Raw genomic sequence first — 23,858 nt, forward strand, 5'->3', positions numbered from 1 at the left:
ATACAACAATTTTTTATAAATTCTTCTTATTTGTAGAAATATATACAAATATTTTTGAATCGGCTCACTATTGCCGCCTATCAATTGCCACTATTTGATTGGTGCATGCAAATTATTACAGTATTCATGCGTCCAGTAACCTCCTACTTCCTTAACACATTTAATTATTTTTGTTGGGGTTTTTAAATATGCTCTTTACATGCTAAGTAATTTTTTATAGGTTATTAGTTGTTTCATACATTACAATAATTAGCCACGTGAGACTTTTAGTTCCTCAAATTGCATACTGTTTTGCCACAATAAATTTCTGCCAAGGTGCTTGGTCAGATTCTACGTTGTATGGCTCAGTCGATCGTTAGGTCGCCGATCAGTAAATATTTTATGCCTAACCTCAATTTTCAATATTTTATAGTAGCAAAATTTATTTCCATTCCTCTTAGGTTGTTGTACAGTTTAGCCAGGATGTCTGATATTATCTAATCTTTACGTTATCTCTTTGGCGATATTAGCCAATTACTTCACTTAGACCTATAAATATTTCAACTAGGGATTTTTATTTATCAATCCAAATTAAATATGTTACACACGCCCCTGGATTTGAATTAAAAATATTTGAGAATCACAATGTTTTTAATGAAAATCCATCCTTCAACACATTGACATATTCCATACTTTGTCTACAAAAATATACTCTCAAAATTTTACAATAATTTGCAGCCCCTATCTGCTACGCCCCCCTTAGACCTCCATCAAATACAATAATAAATTCTCCTTATCAACACAAAAATATCATAAATATAACATCTTAGACACATTCCTCCTTACAACACTTATAACAGAGTATTTTTAAATTTGCCGCTCGCAAGGCCACCAACCTAACTCCACACATTACACTTGAGATTCTCTTATAATAGATTTCTTTCAAACAATAACTTCGATGTACAAATTTTCTGGGGTTTATATTTTATTGTAATTCCTAGGTCTTAATATAAATAATTTTCCATATATCAGGTACAGTTCTTTCTTTTGCAACATGGTTTTTTGGCTTTTGTGGTAACTAGCATTCAATTGAGGTTTTTTAGTAACAAACATGGCATAAACTAATGGTAATAAATCATAAAACATATAGATAAATATATTAACATTGATAAATACAATAAATAACAATAATAAATAACATTTTTGGGTACAATATTTTTCTTTTCATAATCATATATTTAACAGACATTACATATTTGATATAGGTGGCTTTGCCCAGCTGGTCGCTGGCTCTACATTTCATACCGCTTACGTCAGAATTTGCTGTCGACTGTCGAATCTCATAGTTCCTTAACACATTTAATTATTTTTGTTGGGGTTTTTAAATATGCTCTTTACATGCTAAGTAATTTTTTATAGGTTATTAGTTGTTTCATACATTACAATAATTAGCCACGTGAGACTTTTAGTTCCTCAAATTGCATACTGTTTTGCCACAATAAATTTCTGCCAAGGTGCTTGGTCAGATTCTACGTTGTATGGCTCAGTCGATCGTTAGGTCGCCGATCAGTAAATATTTTATGCCTAACCTCAATTTTCAATATTTTATAGTAGCAAAATTTATTTCCATTCCTCTTAGGCTGTTGTACAGTTTAGCCAGGATGTCTGATATTATCTAATCTTTACGTTATCTCTTTGGCGATATTAGCCAATTACTTCACTTAGACCTATAAATATTTCAACTAGAGATTTTTATTTATCAATCCAAATTAAATATGTTACACACGCCCCTGGATTTGAATTAAAATATTTGAGAATCACAATGTTTTTAATGAAAATCCATCCTTCAACACATTGACATATTCCATACTTTGTCTACAAAAATATACTCTCAAAATTTTACAATAATTCGCAGCCCTTATCTGCTACGCCCCCCTTAGACCTCCATCAAATACAATAATAAATTCTCCTTATCAACACAAAAATATCATAAATATAACATCTTAGACACATTCCTCCTTACAACACTTATAACAGAGTATTTTTAAATTTGCCGCTCGCAAGGCCACCAACCTAACTCCACACATTACACTTGAGATTCTCTTATAATAGATTTCTTTCAAACAATAACTTCGATGTACAAATTTTCTGGGGTTTATATTTTATTGTAATTCCTAGGTCTTAATATAAATAATTTTCCATATATCAGGTACAGTTCTTTCTTTTGCAACATGGTTTTTTGGCTTTTGTGGTAACTAGCATTCAATTGAGGTTTTTTAGTAACAAACATGGCATAAACTAATGGTAATAAATCATAAAACATATAGATAAATATATTAACATTGATAAATACAATAAATAACAATAATAAATAACATTTTTGGGTACAATATTTTCCATCATATCTACAACACAGTCTTTTATTAATATCACAGCCATAACAAATAGTATACAATATATCAGAACATTTATCATCTCTTTAATAGTATAATCTCTCATCATATAATATCTAGGTATTTTCACTTTATTTATATTATTTTTTAATTCTTCCAATCTTATAAGCCACCGTTTATCCTTTATCAAACTCAATACGTAGTCCACTTTATTATTATCATACACACATGAATCAATCGTAGTTTTCCTATCAGTTCTGTTTTTATCCCTGCATGAATCCATATTAGTCCTTCCAGTAGCTCCAGTTTCATTCCATTTATTAGGTCCATTTTGCCAGTTACATCGCTGAATATCTCTCTTGAAGCGTATGTGCCACGGATGTATGCCATCGATCCTCTGTCCTCCATCCTGGGTTCGGTCCGGTGTCCTCCGTTGCCTCTTGAAGCGTGCATGCGGCCAGTATGCGCGCGTGCGGTTCCTCCTTCGTTTCTTTCGCCTGACTTTCTGCCTCCGGGCCTTGTGGTGCTGGTACCTCTTCTCCCGAATGCCGTCCTTTCTGTCCTGATGTCGGCTGTCCGGTGTCCTCCTCGGGCATTTGCGTCTCCGGGCCTTGGTGCGCTTTGGTGGTGTCCCTTGATAGGCGGTTGTAGGTTCGGTGCGCGGATCTGTTACATTTTTAATCTTTTCTGTATTCATTAACTCCTTAATTAGTGCATGATCCTGGTGACTGTTTATATTTAGTAGTGACTCTTCGGTGGCGGGTTGCTCTTCGGTGGGAAACAGAATACTTAATAGAGGTTGATGCTTTTGGGGTGTTTTAATTGCATTGTTGGCGGCGGTTTTTGGTGGTGATTTATCAGGTGTTGGGTTCTGTGTTCTTTGTTGGTTTAATCCTGTTGCATGCGCTATGGTGTAGTTTGTATTTATTTGATGAGGTGGCGGTTTGTAATTTCTATTATAATTATTGTGAGCATAACCATTATTTGTGTTTAATCGATCACGGCCATCATAATAATTTCTTTGCCTTCGGGCCATATCCAAAACATAGACTATACAACAATTTTTTATAAATTCTTCTTATTTGTAGAAATATATACAAATATTTTTGAATCGGCTCACTATTGCCACCTATCAATTGCCACTATTTGATTGGTGCATGCAAATTATTACAGTATTCATGCGTCCAGTAACCTCCTACTTCCTTAACACATTTAATTATTTTTGTTGGGGTTTTTAAATATGCTCTTTACATGCTAAGTAATTTTTTATAGGTTATTAGTTGTTTCATACATTACAATAATTAGCCACGTGAGACTTTTAGTTCCTCAAATTGCATACTGTTTTGCCACAATAAATTTCTGCCAAGGTGCTTGGTCAGATTCTACGTTGTATGGCTCAGTCGATCGTTAGGTCACCGATCAGTAAATATTTTATGCCTAACCTCAATTTTCAATATTTTATAGTAGCAAAATTTATTTCCATTCCTCTTAGGCTGTTGTACAGTTTAGCCAGGATGTCTGATATTATCTAATCTTTACATTATCTCTTTGGCGATATTAGCCAATTACTTCACTTAGACCTATAAATATTTCAACTAGGGATTTTTATTTATCAATCCAAATTAAATATGTTACACACGCCCCTGGATTTGAATTCAAAATATTTGAGAATCACAATGTTTTTAATGAAAATCCATCCTTCAACACATCGACATATTCCATACTTTGTCTACAAAAATATACTCTCAAAATTTTACAATAATTCGCAGCCCTTATCTGCTACGCCCCCCTTAGACCTCCATCAAATACAATAATAAATTCTCCTTATCAACACAAAAATATCATAAATATAACATCTTAGACACATTCCTCCTTACAACACTTATAACAGAGTATTTTTAAATTTGCCGCTCGCAAGGCCACCAACCTAACTCCACACATTACACTCGAGATTCTCTTATAATAGATTTCTTTCAAACAATAACTTCGATGTACAAATTTTCTGGGGTTTATATTTTATTGTAATTCCTAGGTCTTAATATAAATAATTTTCCATATATCAGGTACAGTTCTTTCTTTTGCAACATGGTTTTTTGGCTTTTGTGGTAACTAGCATTCAATTGAGGTTTTTTAGTAACAAACATGGCATAAACTAATGGTAATAAATCATAAAACATATAGATAAATATATTAACATTGATAAATACAATAAATAACAATAATAAATAACATTTTTGGGTACAATATTTTTCCATAATCATATGTTTAACAGACATTACATATTCGATTCAGGTGGCTTTGCCCAGCTGGTCGCTGGCTCTACATTTCATACCGCTTACGTCAGAATTTGCTGTCGACTGTTGAATCTCATAGTTAACCTAACTGCTACATTTTTTCCTTTTAAAGCGTGCATGCGGCCAGTATGCGCGCGCGCGGTTCCTCCTTCGTTTCTTTCGCCTGACTTTCCGCCTCCGGGCCTTGTGGTGCTGGTACCTCTTCTCCCGAATGCCGTCCTCTCTGTCCTGATGTCGGCCGTCCGGTGTCCTCCTCGGGCGTTTGCGTCTCCGGGCCTTGGTGCGCTTTGGTGGTGTCCCTTGATAGGCGGTTGTAGGTTCGGTGCGCGGATCTGTTACATTTTTAATCTTTTCTGTATTCATTAACTCCTTAATTAGTGCATGATCCTGGTGACTGTTTATATTTAGTAGTGACTCTTCGGTGGCGGGTTGCTCTTTGGTGGGGAACAGAATACTTAATAGAGGTTGATGCTTTTGGGGTGTTTTAATTGCATTGTTGGCGGCGGTTTTTGGTGGTGATTTATCAGGTGTTGGGTTCTGTGTTCTTTGTTGGTTTAATCCTGTTGCATGCGCTATGGTGTAGTTTGTATTTATTTGATGAGGTGGCGGTTTGTAATTTCTATTATAATTATTGTGAGCATAACCATTATTTGTGTTTAATCGATCACGGCCATCATAATAATTTCTTTGATAGGTTTGCTGTGGATAATGGTTTGTTTGGCGATTTTGAAAACTTCTATTATTCCAATTATTTGGATTATGATCATAGCAGCATTTAAATTGAGGAGTAGATCGTGAGCAATCATATGGTACTGATTCATAGGCTTGGCTGGTGTACTGATTAATCTCTGAATTGTATTGATTTTGTGAATATGATTTATCTGACCGGTGATTTGATATTGCCATCATAGATTGTATATTGTATAAATAATCTATCAGCTGTTTGCAACTAGTTATTGACTGTGTAGCCAATGCTGTTCTGATTTGGAAAGGTAGCTTTTTTATGATTATATTTGCTAAAACAGAGTCAATTATTGGCTCATCTAATTGAGCATTTTTCAGTTTAATTGTATTAACAAAATTGATGTATGTGTCGTCTGTCCTAGAATTAAACTCACAAGCAATGATATTGGCTAGTGCATCCATTTGTCTATTTTTACTCCAATATTGTTCCAGGAAAGCTGCACTGAATTCGTCCAACGTCCTGAATTCGTGATTATGGATCTGGAAAAACATCAGAGGTTCACCGCTTAACAAGCTGGATAATCGCAGACGCCAAAAATTCCAAGAGGTGGGTGTTAATGATTGAACTAGTTTTATCTGATCTATAAATTCTTTAGGTTGAAGATAGCGGTCTGTATTGTCAAAACGGCCTAATTCATTGAAACTGTGCAGTAAATCAAACGTTGCTACGGGGATAGGCTCTACATTCTCATACGGAAATTGATGTAATTGACTCTCGAGTTGTACTAACTGCTCTTGGGCCTGTTTCCAGTGACTAGTAGCTTCCATTTCATTTTCTACTACTTCGGCATTTAATTCAGATAAAAATAATTGCTGTTCTCCAACGGCTGTCTCCAATGAATTAAGTGGTACTTGGTTTTGATTGATATCAGAATTTATGTGAGCTATTTGTGTAGATTTACTATTCTGTTGTTTATTTATGGAAATAAGTTGACTATTGTTCCTGTTTGTAGCTATTTCATGAATTTGCGAAGTGTTTTGTGCTGGTAGGCTATCTATTTTTTCGTTTAACTCACAAGTGACTGTATCAATTTTTGCTGCTAAGTCGGTTGTGATTATTTCCTGGTTTTCAGCGGTAGAAGCTGGTATTGTGTCCGCAGTTTCCTTACCCATCCTTACCGACGCATCCTTCAATGACTCCCGCATGTCCCTCATTTCCGCCTTTAAGTCCTTCATTACTGTGGTCATTGTTTTTTCTAAACTATTAGAAAATGACTTGATCATCCCCTCTACTATAACCCTCCTTATTGCTTCTTGGGAGACATTTAACGGTTTATTACTGTTCACAGGATTCCTGGCAGTGATTGGAGATATCTGGGCGTTGGACTCCATTGCGCCCCCCTCAGCGTTGATCACTGCTACTACCGCCATCTGCAGTGTGTCTGCTACCTCACTTTGCGCGGACGAAAAGAGACTCATTTTTTAAAAATGGATAAAGTGTCAAGTGTTTGTAAAGAAGTGAAAGTTTTGGTTAACAAAATATTTAGTGAGGACACAAATGAGGATAGGCCTATGGACATTACAAGCCAGGTAACCTATTTATTACTTAAGCTCTTATAATATAATAATACTATTCATTGATTTCTGACTAGCTTACAGACTGTGACTTATACTTAAAATATTAATGACAAATTTCAGCAGTTTAGGCCCATAAAATATAATAGCTCTCTCTATAAAATATATTTTCCACAATAATAATAATATAAAAATTTCTTTAAAACACATAATTTCTCCTTATTTAAAGCTATTGATTCCCCAAAAAGTAATACTCTATTGCCTGTTTTCCTCAATACAAATATTGTTCAATTATCTATCCATGACAAATTTCAATATGACTAGACTTGTCTCAAGTTATTATCATCAATATAGGTCTTGACCTAATTTCAATAATTATTTAATGAGCTCAGCTCTCATCATCAGTCCCACGTTTGGTTGCCAAGTTCTTGTGTCACGTTATCCTTTATAATTAAATAACGATTAGCCTCCTGCTTGGCATCAATCGGTAGAGCATGAAATATTTTAACAATTATAAAAATCAGGTCGCGGTTTTTAATAGGATATAGTCTCATAAAAATCTTTACAGGCCCAGATATGAGCTTCCACAATAATTCTGATAATTCATTAAAAAAATATATATAATACTTATCCTATAGTATTGAGGAATTAAAATAAATCGTACACCATAAACAATTTGATACATATATTAACAAATATTGCAAAAAATAAATCAGAGCAAAAATATATAGAGCGACAAAAAATATATAATATAAGATAAAACAATAATCGAAATCAATAAAATATCACAGGCTAAATACTATTTTTTAAATTTTATAGCACAAAACGTTACCATGTGCTTTCATTTTTATGATCATATGCATTTATTTGCATGTAGCTGCGATATCAGCTTGCTAATACTTGTCGACTTGGACAATTCTATTTAAATTAGATTCTTAAAATCAGCATGACAAACTGGTATTCCAAATATATATATTAAATTCTATAGTATCTGATAGATTTCTTTGTAATAAATATACTTTTTATCTCAGGGTGCGAGATTCGGCACCTGAAGGAATAAATAGAGCAATTCATCTAGTGAATCAGAGCTACATTAAACTATCACAAATTATATTGCAGAAATTAATGATCATATGAATATTGTATTAACAGCCTAGATTTTATACTTCTTTGATTGATAGATCTTCCAATATATGAATTGATTCATTACTTTCTAATAAAATACCTTTTATACTACATTTACTTGCGCAAGTATTTTTACCAAATTCTTAATTTATAAGAAACCCTTTCGACGAGCTAGCTTTGATTCTTATGTAATTTCGAAGCACTGAGGGCGCCCTATCACTATTTCAATATTTTTCACTCACGTGCCGGAATTTTCTTATGAGCTGCTGATGTCGATCCAACTCCTGGTGGTCCTGGATTATTGTAGCCGGAGTCGTCTCTTCCAAGGGGTTACAAAATTATTTAAAAATGACTTTTGCTTTATAAGAGCATCACAAAGTCTTATAAGAAATTTAGTAATTCAATTTAACTTTAAATTATTACAAGGTATTACGCTCTATAATTTTTGGTGACCTCTCATGGTGGTAGTTGGCAGGCGAGTGTGGTTCTCGTTTCTCAATTTTACAATTCTCATTTCCGATTTCTAAATTTGCATAAAAATTTGAATATTCTATTCCTCCGCCATTCAAGGCTCAAATAGACCATACTAAAATATTAAATTATTACTTATGTTATATATTTAATAATTTCTTTGCCTTCGGGCCATATCCAAAACATAGACTATACAACAATTTTTTATAAATTCTTATTATTTGTAGAAATATATACAAATATTTTTGAATCGGCTCACTATTGCCGCCTATCAATTGCCACTATTTGATTGGTGCATGCAAATTATTACAGTATTCATGCGCCCAGTAACCTCCTACTTCCTTAACACATTTAATTATTTTTGTTGGGGTTTTTAAATATGCTCTTTACATGCTAAGTAATTTTTTATAGGTTATTAGTTGTTTCATACATTACAATAATTAGCCACGTGAGACTTTTAGTTCCTCAAATTGCATACTGTTTTGCCACAATAAATTTCTGCCAAGGTGCTTGGTCAGATTCTACGTTGTATGGCTCGGTCGATCGTTAGGTCACCGATCAGTAAATATTTTATGCCTAACCTCAATTTTCAATATTTTATATAATATTATATAGTAGCAAAATTTATTTCCATTCCTCTTAGGCTGTTGTACAGTTTAGCCAGGACGTCTGATATTATCTAATCTTTACGTTATCTCTTTGGCGATATTAGCCAATTACTTCACTTAGACCTATAAATATTTCAACTAGGGATTTTTATTTATCAATCCAAATTAAATATGTTACAAATTATAGAATTGATTATGATAAATCAACATTGTTGATGCACCATGATTGAGATCCCCTTTATTTGAGTGACAATATAAATACTAAAATGTTTTTATTTTTTGATGTCTCAAAGAACTATATGAACCAGTCCAAACGCACAGTGGTATTAAGTCATGAGTCATACCCGAATTAAAAAGCTCAAACCTTGGATGACAGATGGTTTATGTATATCAATATAAATCAATATCAATCGTGATACGATTTTTAAGGCACTATCTAGGAATCCTAATGATAATAGGATCAAAAATTCTTATATTGCTTTGGAAAATAATATAAAAACATGGATCAAACTAGAGAAAACAAAGTACTATTCGAATTTGAAAGACCTTTCTATAAAAAACCAATGGAAGGGAATAAATAACTCATGTGGACAGACCTCGAAGAAGAAACAGACTATTTGATTGGAAACCGATGATGCGGTGATATCTGATGTGTAAATGGTAGCTGATTCTTTCAATAATTACTTCATTGGAGTTCTTACCAGACTAATTTTTTTAATAAGTCCATTGACTCAAAATACTATAGATAATTACAAAGCTTGTTTCAAATCAGAGAATGTCTATAATACTATTTTCATGAGACCAATAGATTTCCATGAGATCCTTACTGAATTAATTTCTTCGTCTCCTAGTCCTGATTGTATCTCCTTGCATCTTTAAAAAAATGCAATTCCATTGGTTCCAGTTCTATATGATATATTTAATGCAAGTATATATACCGGTATTTTCCCTGATCCCTTGAAGGTTGCCAAGGTGATTTCTATATTCAAGAGTGGAAGTCGTTCGGATCCTTCAAATTACAGACCAATATCTCTTCTGTCTGTGTTCTCAAAAATATTTGAGTAGGTTGTGAGGAGGATTTTTCACTTTTTGGAGAGTAATAACTTTTTTATAAGAGCCAATTTGGATTTCAAGATGGTTTGAGTACTGAAATGGCATTATATAACTTCATTTCACAGATTTATTCGGGATTGAATGCAAGAAATGTAAATGTTGATGCCGTTTGAATATAATGGAGTTTGGCGCAGAGTAGTTAGTTTCCAATATTCCCCGTCTACTGGTGCACTATAGTGCATAACTGTTTAATTGCTTGTTCTGTAGTTTTCAAGTTCAGTCGGTTTGCATAGCTGTCTTCATTGACAGGACAGTTTGACTCATTTGTTAATTTGTATTTCTATCAGAAATTATTAATTGTAATTCCGTGTCTCCAATCGTAGGGAGTAATGATTGATTTTGAAGTACATGTGAGAATTTGAGTATTTTTTATATATTGAAAGTAATAGTGAATACCTAGTAAAATTGAGAAGCAAAATTCCATACATGATTCAACAACTCTCTGCAGTGCCTGGCTACACATAAATCATCAGAGGTCAAGTGATTTATTTACATTTCTCTATTCCTTAATTCTTTCCTTAACCTTTTTACCACCCAAACCTACAGGTAAAATTCACTCTGACTTACAGCGTAGATCATCAGCCGGGGTAAGTTTTAATAATAAAGTTTTTCATTGCATCATGAATGCACCGGTTTCGGATTATTGATAACACATCTGGCGACAACAGTTAATTGTTTTGGCGGAGGGTCAGAGTGGTGCGGGGTGAAACGGCCTTTATGCTTTCCTCTCTCACAGAGCCAGCTGTTCTTTTTCTATACAAGCATTGGTTGTAAATCATATTGTCGATAAATTGCCTTCTCGAAGAGTAGACAGATCTAAATTGTCATATTTGAAAGGTCTTGATCTTGCTGATACACAATATTATTTACCTAGTTATATTGATGGCATTATTGGCGCCGAGTTGATCCCAGAATTGTTGAAAGATAAGCAGTCTACTGAACGTTTAGGCCCAGTTAAAACTGTCAACAGTGTGTTTGGCCATATTGTGATGGGCCGCACACCAGTTGTGAACGCATTAGACAATGATGGAGATGATAGTTGTTTGTTTGTTTGTAATCCATCATTGGACAATCTTGTACAAAAATTCTGGGAAATTGAAGTATGTCCTAAGGCTAAGAGTTCTCTCACTGTGAACAAAATTGATTGTGAAAATCAATTTAAATCGTCAGTTCGTTGTTTGGACTCTGGTCGGTTTGTGGTATCATTACCATTTTTGGAATCATCTGATAATCTAGGAGATTTGTTCTCAATGGCGAAACGAAGACTGTTAAACTTGGAAAAACATCTTGCTCATTCTGAAAGTGTAAAAATTGTGTATCATGTAATTATGGTTGACTATTTGAGGCAGGGTCATATGTCTTTAGTGAATGATCAGTCAGATAAATAGGAATATTATATTCCTCATCACTGTATCGTTAAAGCTCACAGTACAAGTACACTGTTGTGTATAGTCTTCGTTGCGAGTGCTAGAATGGTAACCGGCCTATCTCTGAATGATGTCTTGCATGTGGGACCAAAATTGCAGACGGTTATTTTCTCTTTGTTGTTGTTTTTTCATCTTTTCGCGATAGCCTTAGCAGCGGACATCAAACAGATGTATCATCAGATTGTTGTTGATGAGCCTTGTCGCCGTTTTCAGCGAATTTCATGGAGATTTTCTCCTGATGATCCAGTCGAGATTTATGAGTTGAATTGTGTAGTGTTTGGTATCACTTCCTCGCCTTATTTAGCGCTGAGAACAGTACATAAATTAGTACAAGAAGAGGGTGAAAATTTTCTGATCGCAGAGAAAAGAATCCCGTGTTTGATGTTCATGGATGATTTAGTCACGTCAGTTCCATCATTACATGAAGCAGACGCACTCTATCATCAGTCTAAAGAATTGTTTAAAAAGGGAGGTTTTGAATTGACAAAGTGGGCATCAAATTCTCTGGAAATGTTGTCAAAAATGTTGGATAGTGAAAAATCCTCTCTCGGAAAGGAATTTGAGGCTAGTACATTGGCTATTTTGGGACTTGAATGGCAGCCTAGTACTGACGTATTTAACTTTCTCGTGAATTCAGAACAGGACACAACAAAGCGTAACATACTATCCACTGTTGCGAGAATATTTGATCCACTTGGTCTTCTAGCTCCTTTGACTTTGTTTCTGAAATGTCTAATGGGCAAATTGTGGAAATTAAGTCTAGATTGGGATGAAATTGCACCTATTGAGATTCAAACATTGTGGGAAAACTGCCAAAGAGAGTTTAATTGCCTTTCAAAGTTGTCTATTTCCAGATATGTTGGAGTATCATCTGATTCACCCATACAATTGATTGGTTTTTGTGATGCTTCAGAATTGGGCTATGGTGCTGTAATTTATTTGAAGACTCAAAGTAGTGATCATTTGACTCAGATTTCATTATTGTGTGCTAAGTCTAAAGTAGCTCCTTCAAAGACAGTCTCTATACCACGATTGGAATTATGTGCGGCAGTCCTTCTGAGTGAGCTATTGAACACTACTGTGTTGTTAATTCACAAAAGTTGTCAAGTGGATCGAGAGTAAGTGTTTTCAGACTCCACTGTTACACTTCATTGGATTGGAGCATCACCATCTCAGTGGCAAACTTTTGTCGCAAATAGAGTTTCCCGGATTCAAGATTGTCTGATTGATCGGTGGATGCACATAGCAGGTGTGGAGAATCCAGTGGATTGTTTGTCGAGAGGCTTGACTCCGCGCGACCTTGTAGAGCACAATTTGTGAATCAGGACGGGGCCTGAGTGGTTGTCTATGGATGAGAGTTATTGACCAGTTGATACGGAATTTGTCGAGCTAAAAAATCCGCCAGAGGCGAAAAAGAACACTGTATTGACTGTATTCGAGTCAGAAAATTTGTCTGATAATGTAATCTATCGTCTGATTGAGCGCTGTTCCAACTATAATAATTTGTTGTGTGTTGTTGTCATTGTTTTGAAGGCTGTACGAATATTACCGAAACCAGGAACTTCGGACTTGGAGATAGCCGAGTTGTATTTGTGCAGAGTGGTTCAAAAAATTCATTTTTCATCAGAACTGAATTTATTGAAAAATGGAAAAGATTGTCCTACTCGTTTTCAGTAGTTATCCCCCTTTTTAGATAGCGAGCTTATTCGAGTTGGTGGTCACTTGCAGAATGCGAGCATTGAGTTTGATAGTTGTCATCAAATTGTTTTACCGAAAACAGATCACTTTGTCACATTGTTGATTGATCACTATCATAAAACAAACTGTCATGCAGAGCCGCATTTATTGTTGTCACTAATCAGACAGAAGTGGTGTAAAGATACAGCATCGCTCACAGTCGGAATGGTGGTGATAGTGGACCAGCCTAATCTACCCCCTTTGAAGTGGCCAATGTGTGTGATTGAGGAGGTATTTCCCGGATCAGACGGAATTGTAAGGGTGGCTACAGTAAGGTTGGTTAGGTTGGTTTGTTAATTTGTATTTCTATCATAAATTATTAATTGTAATTCCGTGTCTCCGATCATAGGGAGTAATAATTGATTTTAAAGTACATGTGAGAATTTGAGTATTTTTTATATATTGAAAGTAGTAGTGAATACCTAGTAAAATTGAGAAGCAGAATTCCATACATGATTCAACAACTCTCTGCAGTGCCTGGCTACATCATAAATAATCAGAGTCAGGTGATCTTATTTACATTTCTCTTTTCCTTAATTCTCTCCTTTACCCTTTTACCACCCAAACCTATAGGTAAAATTCACTCTGACTTACAGCATAGGCCTAGATCATCAGCCGGGGTAAGTTTTAATAATAGAGTTTTTCATTGCATCATGAATGGATTCATTAGTACTTAGAAGGGGGGTAGATTTGGAAAAATATAATACTCTTAAATAACAATTTCAAAAGTGCACAAGTATGTTTTCCATCAAAATGTAGCACCATTATATGATTAAAACTGTACACTGTATTTCGAATAATATAAAAAAGGCAATTTAGAAGAAAAAACGAAACTCCCTATCCTACCCTTTACCCTTTAAAACATTATAGTCCAGTCACTACTGGTATATACATTGGTGTTTGCAATATATATTGTAGTTCTGATTTTTCAACATATTGTTTGGATAAATTAGAAAAGTCTAGAACCAATTTTGCAATCAAAATTTTCAATATCTTCCGATTTGCCACAATTTGAATTATACATTAATTGAATTGTGGCAATCAGACGATATTGTTGATTACATCAAACAGCGTAGCGAATCGTACAATCTGCCATGCAGCGAACATTAGCCATATGTTTCATAATGTTAACACTGTTGAAAACAACCGCCTCGCTGTTCTCCGAACCGTTCGCTGTGCCTCTAGCCGCTCTTTTATGGCTGGGACATGCATAACCGCACCGAGCCCGCGCCGCGGCACGGCCGAGTGTCGGACGTACTACGGCGAGTGAAAAAACAAATGCTTTCAAACCTGTAGGGACACATACTACCGCACCGCGACAGCACCGTCACCGACTAGTTCAGTTTACTTTTTGACGGTGATGGTGCAGGCTCATTCAACATAGAGAGTGAAAAACTTATTGAAGAGATACGGAATTTTCCAGTTTTGTATGATCAAAGTGATGAGAAATATGGTTGAACAGAAAAATATGTTAAACCAAAAGTAAAAATAGAACCAAATAACTTAAGAAAGGTATAAAAGGCATAATAAAATAAACAACAAAAAGTTTAAAAGATGGAACCCATGACTGTATCCTAAACTTTAAATTTAAAACTAATTGAAATTCAAAATCTGCCGTGCAGCTTGCGGTCCAATTTTGGCTATCCATCACAAGTGGAAAACATGTGAATACTTTCGCGAACATTAATACAGCATAGCCCTCTTCTCATTTAATTTAATCTATATTTTTAACAATTTATTGTCATGAATAATAAATTTATAGGAATCGATAAATAATGGTTAATGCATATAGATTAATTTTTGAAAAATTAATGATTGGATAAATTTCAATATCAAAATATTGTTGACTAAGAACTCAGTATCATGACAATTATTCCATTTTAAAATTATAATCATTTTGTTATTTTTAAACTAATAATTGATTCCTCCACCTAACCATAAGTTGACTGGAATAGATTCTGTAATTTCCATATCCAATTTATTTTAATAAATACTACAGCATATTCTAACTCACAAAATGTAACTCCTTTATAAATATTTTCTACTTGCCATCGATTTTTATGGGTAGGAACCATTGATCATTGTTATTTCACGAAAAAGTGGGTAGAGTTGAATGATTCCCCCCAAAAGGTGTCTATGTTTTGGCAACCCAAAAAAACTTACTTAGGTGGATAGGACCTTTTTAGGCTCACCAATCTATACTATAATAAAGTAAAGAACTGGCTTATATTGGTACGGGATAGGAAACGTCTGAACTACTGGGCTGATTAACTTGAAATTTTGCATACAGATTCTTAATTAACCGAGGATGGTTATATGCCTATTTTAAATACTTCAAGTTTTCATTACGTCAAGTTTTCAGTTTGTCAAGTTTTGAAATAGACCCTTGTGGAGCACGGGTTACCTGCTAGTCAATAGAAAAGTTTTGATCAAGGTATAAGGGAGTGTTATTTTCATCGACTTGCAACATTCAGAACAGTACTGAACTGTACTCTGCACAACACTCCACAGCGTTTTTGGCCGACTGTACAGTGCGTCAGTCAGTCTATCAGTGACTTAACTTAATGGCTTAAATGGCTTAAGAGAGGGGCTAAAAAACTTATATTTGAGTAGAAATATCATAGAGATTTAAAATTTATTGATGCAAATATGAACACATCAAAGAATGCGTTTTCATATTGCAAGTACATAAGTTTAATTATTAAAGACAAAAAAATCAAGCAGATGAAAACAGTTTATCCAATATGTTGCTTATTTGAAATGACCCTGATCAAAACCGGATAAGCAAGGTGGATAATATTAATTTTTCGTGATAGGCTATTATAACTACTCTAAATACTTTTGTTACCAAATATATTATAATATCCTAGAGCCTGTTTGATTGAATTCTCCAATTGGTTTTAATTTATTTAGTACCTATCGATTCAAAATGGGTGATCAATTATTGATTCACAAGAAAGTATGATAAGAGAATCCAAATCAAATAATATTCTAATAGTATTTAGAAAAAAATCAGTGATTGGAACAGTATTATGTATTGAAATTATTTCAGATATCATTGACACTACAAGAACTGGTTATTTGAAGCCGAAATTAGTAAAATAAATCAACAGAACAGATATGTTTCATTTTAAAATTGGGAGAGATTCACCACTTGACAGCATGGCATGGCATGGTCAGAGCGTTCATGATACACACAGGGAGCGTCTGAGCGTCAAGCGTCAAGGGCCTAGAAAATGGCGTTGCCCAAGTTTGCACGGTCATTACTTTGTGAGAATAATTACTTTAAGTATTGAATATTAGCAGGACTTCCGATATACCGGACCTGCGCCTACAAAAAAATGGCCACCGTATGTGGTGGCCTGCAATGATATTCTAAATGGCAACTAGAAGAATTGAGATTTTGACAAACTAAGACGCTGGAAACAGCTGATTAGTGATTTTTTCTCAATAGGAATTTCTATAAGACCACCACATACGGCGGCCATTTGTTTTCTAGGCTCAGGTCCGGTAGTATATAGGAGGTCCTGATATTAGCTAAGACTCAGTGTGTTCAGCCACTACCTCCGTAAACAAAGCCGTAGTGAATTCGTGTGACGACAGCACAGTTAAGGCTCCTACACCAATAAAAATTAGTTGATTTCAACTGATCTATATCAGCTAGTGTTTCTATTGGCCTAGGAGCCCTACCTGTTCTGATGTCACACGAATGCACTATGGCTTTGTTCACAGAGGTAGTGGTTCAGCATGGGGAAAAAATAAGAACCAAATTTCCCCCACAACATTTACTAGATGGTGAGAGAATTGATGAATTTTAAAAATTTTATAGAAATATAAATAAAATGGATTAGAATTTCCTTACTTTTGATTTCAAAGTGCAATAGATGTGTTTTCTCTTTTGAATAATCAATAAATATTATATTATTCATTCTACATTTAATTATTTTACAATTAAAACCTTTCTCATGAGATAAAGAGTAAGATCCAAATTTAACCTCTCGTTAGCCAAGCGATATTTAACCCCTCATTTATTTGATCAGTACATCTTATTTATCAATTATAATATAACAGCATTATCTTTTATTAATGTCTGTATCCAACTCCTAGAGAGTTAGGACCTGTAATTCTTGTTGAATACAATCAATATTAATTATTTTGTTACAAATTTTAAATTACATCATAAATCAAATTACTTCAACCAACAATTTACCGATACCATTACAACCCTAATACACCACTCCTCCACTGGCTAAATTTCAACTCTATCCTTAATATACAATTAGGCAGTTGACGGAAGTGTCAAAAAATTCCCGTATCTCGATAAAATTCCCATACATTTCCCGCCCACATGAAATTCACATACAATTCCCGGATTTCCCGGTATCCCGCCGCGTGGACACCCTGTAAAAGTGTTGATGAACTGCAAGTGATGATGCAGCAAGATCTTGATACACTCCGCCTTTGGTTTGATTACAATAAGTTAACACTAAATGCTGCAAAAACAAATTAATCAACTTTTTCTTTGTCATCACCACTCGTGTTGAATGTCCCTCTTTTTTATCATGAAATTAAAAGCAGTAGGATGCAGTGTAACTGCACTGTTGTAGAAAGAAATCAGTCTTATAAGATATCTTGGGTTGATTGTAGATGATAAATTGTCATGGAATATCCTTGTTCTGGGTCTAAGGAAGCATCTATTCTACTTGTTAAGAGTTTTCTATAACCTAAGGCAATTCCTTCCCCCAAATATTTTGCATCAACTATACTTTGCTTTTCTCAACTCCAAAATGGATTATGGGATTGCATGCTGGGCTTTAACATACTCTTACTCATCAAATCAATAATTACATTACAAAAAGCAGCTGTTTGAGTTATATTTGGAGTTCACAGACAAACACATTCTTTCCCTTTCTTCAAACAGAAAAATGCATTGTCTCTCAGACAATGTACATCTTCAAGGTCCTAGCTCTATTCTACAGGATGAGTGGAAGCTATGGTAAGCCCATGGTTGAGAGTAATCATTTCCATCAAACACGACAGATAACTCTGGGATTGGTGAGATGCCCTAAAGCAAGCTGTTCTCTCTTTCAGAAGTGCTTTCTATTTCTTGGGCCGAAGTTCTACAATATTCTGCCAACAAAAATTAAAAATTTGAGAACCTTAAAAAAATTTAAATCCAAACTGAAGCCTTGTCTTTTTGAAGCTCATCCAAATGATGTTGAGGAATGGTTTATTGTGCCACATTGAACTTGATTATCCACCCTTTGAATAATTTTGTACCTCAAAATTTGAGTCTTATTAGGCATTTATAATTTTTGTAATGTGTGATCCCTCCTGCTTCCACTCAAGTGATATTTCTCTCACTTTGCAAGCTAGTATTTATTCTACTTGCATCAATATTATGCATACAATCCACTTGCATATAATTCATAATTTTTTTGGTTGTGCAATGTCAATTCATATAATATATTGGTATTTTCGAGATGTTTTTTCTATGTTCATTTGGTCACAATACAAAATTCTCGTCAAATTTAAAATGTACAGTATTATTATTTATAAACATAAATAAGTAATATGCTAGGTATGTATTTATATATTTTTATTTTTTTAATGCTTTGTAATTATATTCTATAACTATCATGCATAAATATATACTATGTACTATATATTCATATTGTATTGCATTTTGAGCAAGTGAAATAAAATGTATTCTATTCTAGACTAGCTGGCCCGGCAAACTTCATACCGCCAAATGGTTAATGCATCTCATGACAAACTTTAGCTGGATGCACACCTGAGGAGGCGCGATGCAGCATTTTGCATGCAGTTCTTCTCCTTCTTCTTTGACTGTGCTTTATCCCATTTGAATGGGGTCGACATTCCTTTCTCTTAGTCTGCCTCTCCACAAAGCCCTATCCAATGCTTCCTCTCTCCTCCAACCACTCTCCCACAAGTCAGTCGCTATTCTATCTCCCCACCTCATCCTAGGTCTACCTCGTCCTCTCACACCATCCAAAACAAAATCCTGCACTCTTCGTCCAACATAATCCTCGTCCCGTCGCTGTACATGCCCAAACCACCTCATCCTTATCTCCTCAACATGCAGTTGCTTCTTGCTTATTGGTTTGAATGGAAGAACTCACACACACTGAATAGGGCATGGCGTGGAACGGTAATCTCCCTAAGATCAACACTTTGTTTCACCAAGCCGCGCCTCATCAGGTGTGTTTAGCCTTAGCTTAATCTGATGCATTACTATATTTTTATGAAAATTATCCAACAATCAGTATTTACATTTACATCTCAATATGGACTTTCCATGTGCTTAGTTTTATATTTATTTATTCATATTTTACTATTTCTACTAATTTTACAAATTCGATGCACACAAAAAAAGTTATTGAATGTAAAAATTTAAAGCACGATTTTTATTTAGGCTATATAGATTTGAACAGATACATATGACACTAGAAACAATAAAGGGCATTTATTGGATTGGTCATACTCAACTTTAACAAAATCTTAATTCTTAAAGCATAATGCGGAAGATAAGCCTACAGCTCAGTGATCAATTTTGCTGTCACAGACATGAAATTCACAAACAAGTTTTGAATTAGAATATTTTTTTTCAATTGGAAAAAATTATTCATCTTTTTGAAAGATAACTCAGAAGTACAAAATTATTATTTTCATCTGCATTTATATAGAGTAGATCAACAATATTCACAATACAGTTGTTTTAGGTTATGATCAAGTGAAATTTATTTCAAAGTACTTACCGATTCATCCATTAGTTTCTTGAAAGAAAAAAGGTGTAAGTTATCAATATTTTATACTTTTTTTGTATAAAAGATTAATTATAGATTTGAGTTGTAAGGATATTGTTATAAGAGAAAACGAAACTTCCTTCTGATTACTATCAAGAAGAAAGTAAAGCAGAATCAGTGGCTGTGGCACAGACCCAGAAGGGTCGCCTGAATTGGGAATATCTGGAACTCAAAATATCTTGCAGCTGGCCGGAATTGGAAATATATGGAACTCCGAATATGTTGACAGGCGGAACTCCGAATATCGTGCAGGCCGGCGGAACTCAAAATAACTTGTCAGCTGGTGGAATTGAAAGTATGTGGAATTGGAAAGCATAGGACTTTTAACATTGATATTTTGAGTTCCAGATATTCCCAATTCCGCGGCCCCGTACGGACGTGTGTGAGCCTTGTACATACGTCCATACAGATTCGCGCGAACAATCGTATGTACACATGCCTCGGCATCCACTGTACGTCCTTGTGGACGCGTTCCACGTATACCTCGGCATTCAAAAAGCTATCTGATTTGCAGACGACAGGAAGACATGGTAGATGTAAATTTCCACGTCATGACAACAATGGCGTCATTCCATCATTGAAGATAATATTATTACAAATTAAATGCAGCTGTGTAATTTATTTTAATGACTTGTATAATAAAATCGAAAATAAAACAACAATGACATCATGACAACAATGGCGTCATTCCATCATTGAAGATAATATTATTAAAAATTAAATGCAGCTGTGTAATTTATTTCAATGACTTGTATAATAAAATCAAAAATGAAACTTAACAAACGATGTTGGTGGGTTGAACGATTGTAGGTTGAAGTAAGGAAATAAATTGCTACATGACATAAGATATAAGATTGACAATTCAAACTTTATTGGGATGTCAAAACATTATTTTGTTAATATACTGAATCTAATCCAACTAGTTATTCAAACAAATGATACCATTATGAGGAAAGCACGATTGGGGAAAGCACCAAGAACGATTGACCGTAACTTTGAGATTCTTGGCATTAGGCGATTCATTTGTTGGTTTCCAATATCTATTCTGAATGTCAAAAAAGAAAATTTCTACAACAATTCCAGAAGTTTTGATGACCTCATCAAAGCACTTAACACTGTCCCACAAAATTTACAGTCTTCTTTAACGAAATCAGCCATAAATTGAATCAAATACTGAATTGCTGTCCATTTTAAACTAACTCTGCTCATACACATGACAAAACAAGATTCTTTAAAAGATTAGCTTCAAGATTTACCAAGGAATAGCCTACTAGTTCAAAGTTTGAATAAATCTTACTATAGATAGCCTAGCTATCTAAAACGTATAATATCATATTGGAGATTACAATTTTAATCACCAACTCTGATTGATATAATAAAACAAACACAAGAAGATTTTTGATAGCCACAGAAAAATATGACCTGTGAGCTATACTTTCTTGTAGGAACTCTGTAGAGAAGCTATTTTCACTTAAATTAAACAGTTCTAAATTTGTTAATCATGATACAAATTATATACTCCATGCATGTTTCTATTTAAATATTTGACATTCCACATATCCTACAAAATTACAAAAATCCTACAATTTACAATTAGTTATTGGATCACAATTTGATTTGTCATTCATTAACCTAATTCATTGTAATTAGGTTATGACGCCTTCAATGTTTTCGTTTTGCCTCACCCGTATGGCAAAATCGCGTCCACACGTACATTCAATGCTCGCCCGAGGCGCCTTTGAGCACGCCAAAATACCAACAGGATCCCGGTTCGCCCACATGCCTCAGCAAACAGTGTCCAGACGTGCGAATGCAAGCCCATACAAGTATGCTCACCCGAGGCAAACGTACGTTTGTGCTCAAAGAATGTCGATCGACAAAAATCTATATTTGAATTGTCGATGTACCATCGATGTTGACTGAGCTTTCGAGACTCGATATAACTAGAGTAACAAGAACACGTTTTTCATCCGCGGGAAGATAGGTTATAATATTAAGTATTGCAATGTCAATCTCATTATTTCCTCGTAAGTTGTTATCGGCACTCCAAAGAATGTCGACTGACATACCAACTATTGAGCGGCTATTTTCTAGAAGTGTGGTATCTAATGAAAATACAACAGAATACAAGGTAGGCTATTGATGTCCTCAAACTTACATAACTAACATTTGTTAGTTTATTTACTTGCTTTGCATGCATTTTTTGATACATCACTTATAAACTTTGATATCTGCAGTGCCTATTGCCTAATTCAACATTATGATTTTATACCATCATTATTATTATGTTCACTGGTTCATTGTTTGATGTACCGTTCTTACGGTAACTGCTATCTTTCATAAGTAACGCCTGTCTTGTTGTCTTCTGTCAGACTCATGTTATTTTTACCAACAGGTTTGTGAAAAGATTTATAGGTTACCTTACTCAACTAGCTGCCGTAACATAAATCACAGATCTTCATTTAAAACTTTCCTTGGTAAAATGAGAATCAAATTCAGAACTGCCACCATGGATACAATATATTATAATTATAAACAATGGCGACTTGAGTAACTCTGTACTTTTCCAAAAAGTTATGAATTTTATTCAAGTTTTATTATTAGGGTGTGATCACATTGAATTCGAGTATGTGCAAGTGCAAACTTGGTTATGTATGACCAAGTGTGCAGATCTGCAGATGAGAAACAGAATCTGGAAGAAACAATTAGGACACTCTTGCGCTTGCACTTGTTAGTGCTTTTAGTGTTAGCAGCTAAATGCAAGTCACAACGTGTTGTAATCATTCAATGGCACTTTTCAAAATTTGTTTTTTGGCTCATGCATGATCTGACGTGCAATTGTACGGATTCAATGTGATCACACCCTTAGATAAAGCTTAAGTTAAATACAATTAATTATCGAATCGGTCTAGGTTATGTGCTCTAGCCCGGCGGCTCTAGTCGCACGTTTTGAGTCGTCGCTAAGAAATTGCACTTTTATACTTCTGTTAAAAACACACTGTATTACTAGTGATTCTGTAACAGACTAGAATCACTGAAATCCTTCCCCCCGCCGACGAATGCAGCTTCAATGAAAAGAGTACTTGGTATGTTCTCTCACTATTCAAAATTTATTCACAATTTCTCTGACAAGATACAGCCTCCAATTCAAACTACATTCCCACTGAATCAAACTACCATTTTATTGTTTGAAGCTATGAAACAATCTATACTCTATACAATGGCAGTTTCCATTGATCCAGAAGCTCCCTTTGTTGTAGAAACCGATGCATCAAATGTTGTATAGCTGCTACTCTATCACAATTGGGCAAACCTGTTGCTTTCTTTTCCCGCACCCTATCAGCAACAGAACGGCATCATCCAGCAACAGAAAAAGAAGCTTGTGCCATAGTTGAAGCCATCTGTAAATGGCGTCACTTTCTTCTAATGCAACACTTCCAACTTATCACAGATCAAAAAGATCAGTCGCTTTCATATTTTCCAAACATCACCAGAGTAAAATTAAAAAAATGAAAAAATCCGTCGCTGGCGCTTAGAACTCTCCTGTTTCACATATGACATCACCTACCGCCCTGGAAAAGAGAATGTAACAGCAGATGCTTTATCCCGAATGTGCGCTAACGTA

At 34.7% G+C, this 23,858-nt stretch overlaps 2 protein-coding genes across 6 annotated transcripts in view; one reads left to right on the top strand and one right to left on the bottom strand.

Annotated features, from left to right (window-relative positions):
- The window catches only part of LOC120352536 (gastrula zinc finger protein XlCGF17.1-like), a 42,990-nt gene extending 22,415 nt beyond the window's left edge, over positions 1–20,575 (bottom strand). For 2 of the 5 annotated variants that reach the window (XM_039433558.1, XM_039433557.1), the window contains exon 1: positions 20,186–20,575. In XM_039433558.1, coding sequence (XP_039289492.1) covers positions 20,186–20,197 — 12 coding nt within the window. In that variant the 5' untranslated portion in view covers positions 20,198–20,575. The remainder of the gene's footprint in view (positions 1–20,185) is intronic. The other 3 variants (XM_039433555.1, XM_039433554.1, XM_039433553.1) reach the window with 2 other exon arrangements.
- A 1,602-nt stretch (positions 20,576–22,177) lies between these two features.
- LOC111052743 (folylpolyglutamate synthase, mitochondrial) overlaps positions 22,178–23,858 on the top strand; it is a 37,835-nt gene continuing 36,154 nt past the window's right edge. The window contains exon 1 of the mRNA XM_022339498.2: positions 22,178–22,364. Within this exon, the coding sequence (XP_022195190.2) occupies positions 22,239–22,364 (126 nt within the window). The 5' untranslated portion in view covers positions 22,178–22,238. The remainder of the gene's footprint in view (positions 22,365–23,858) is intronic.

This window comes from Nilaparvata lugens, chromosome 7 (genome assembly GCF_014356525.2).
Source record: "Nilaparvata lugens isolate BPH chromosome 7, ASM1435652v1, whole genome shotgun sequence".
Classification (NCBI taxonomy): domain Eukaryota; kingdom Metazoa; phylum Arthropoda; class Insecta; order Hemiptera; family Delphacidae; genus Nilaparvata; species Nilaparvata lugens.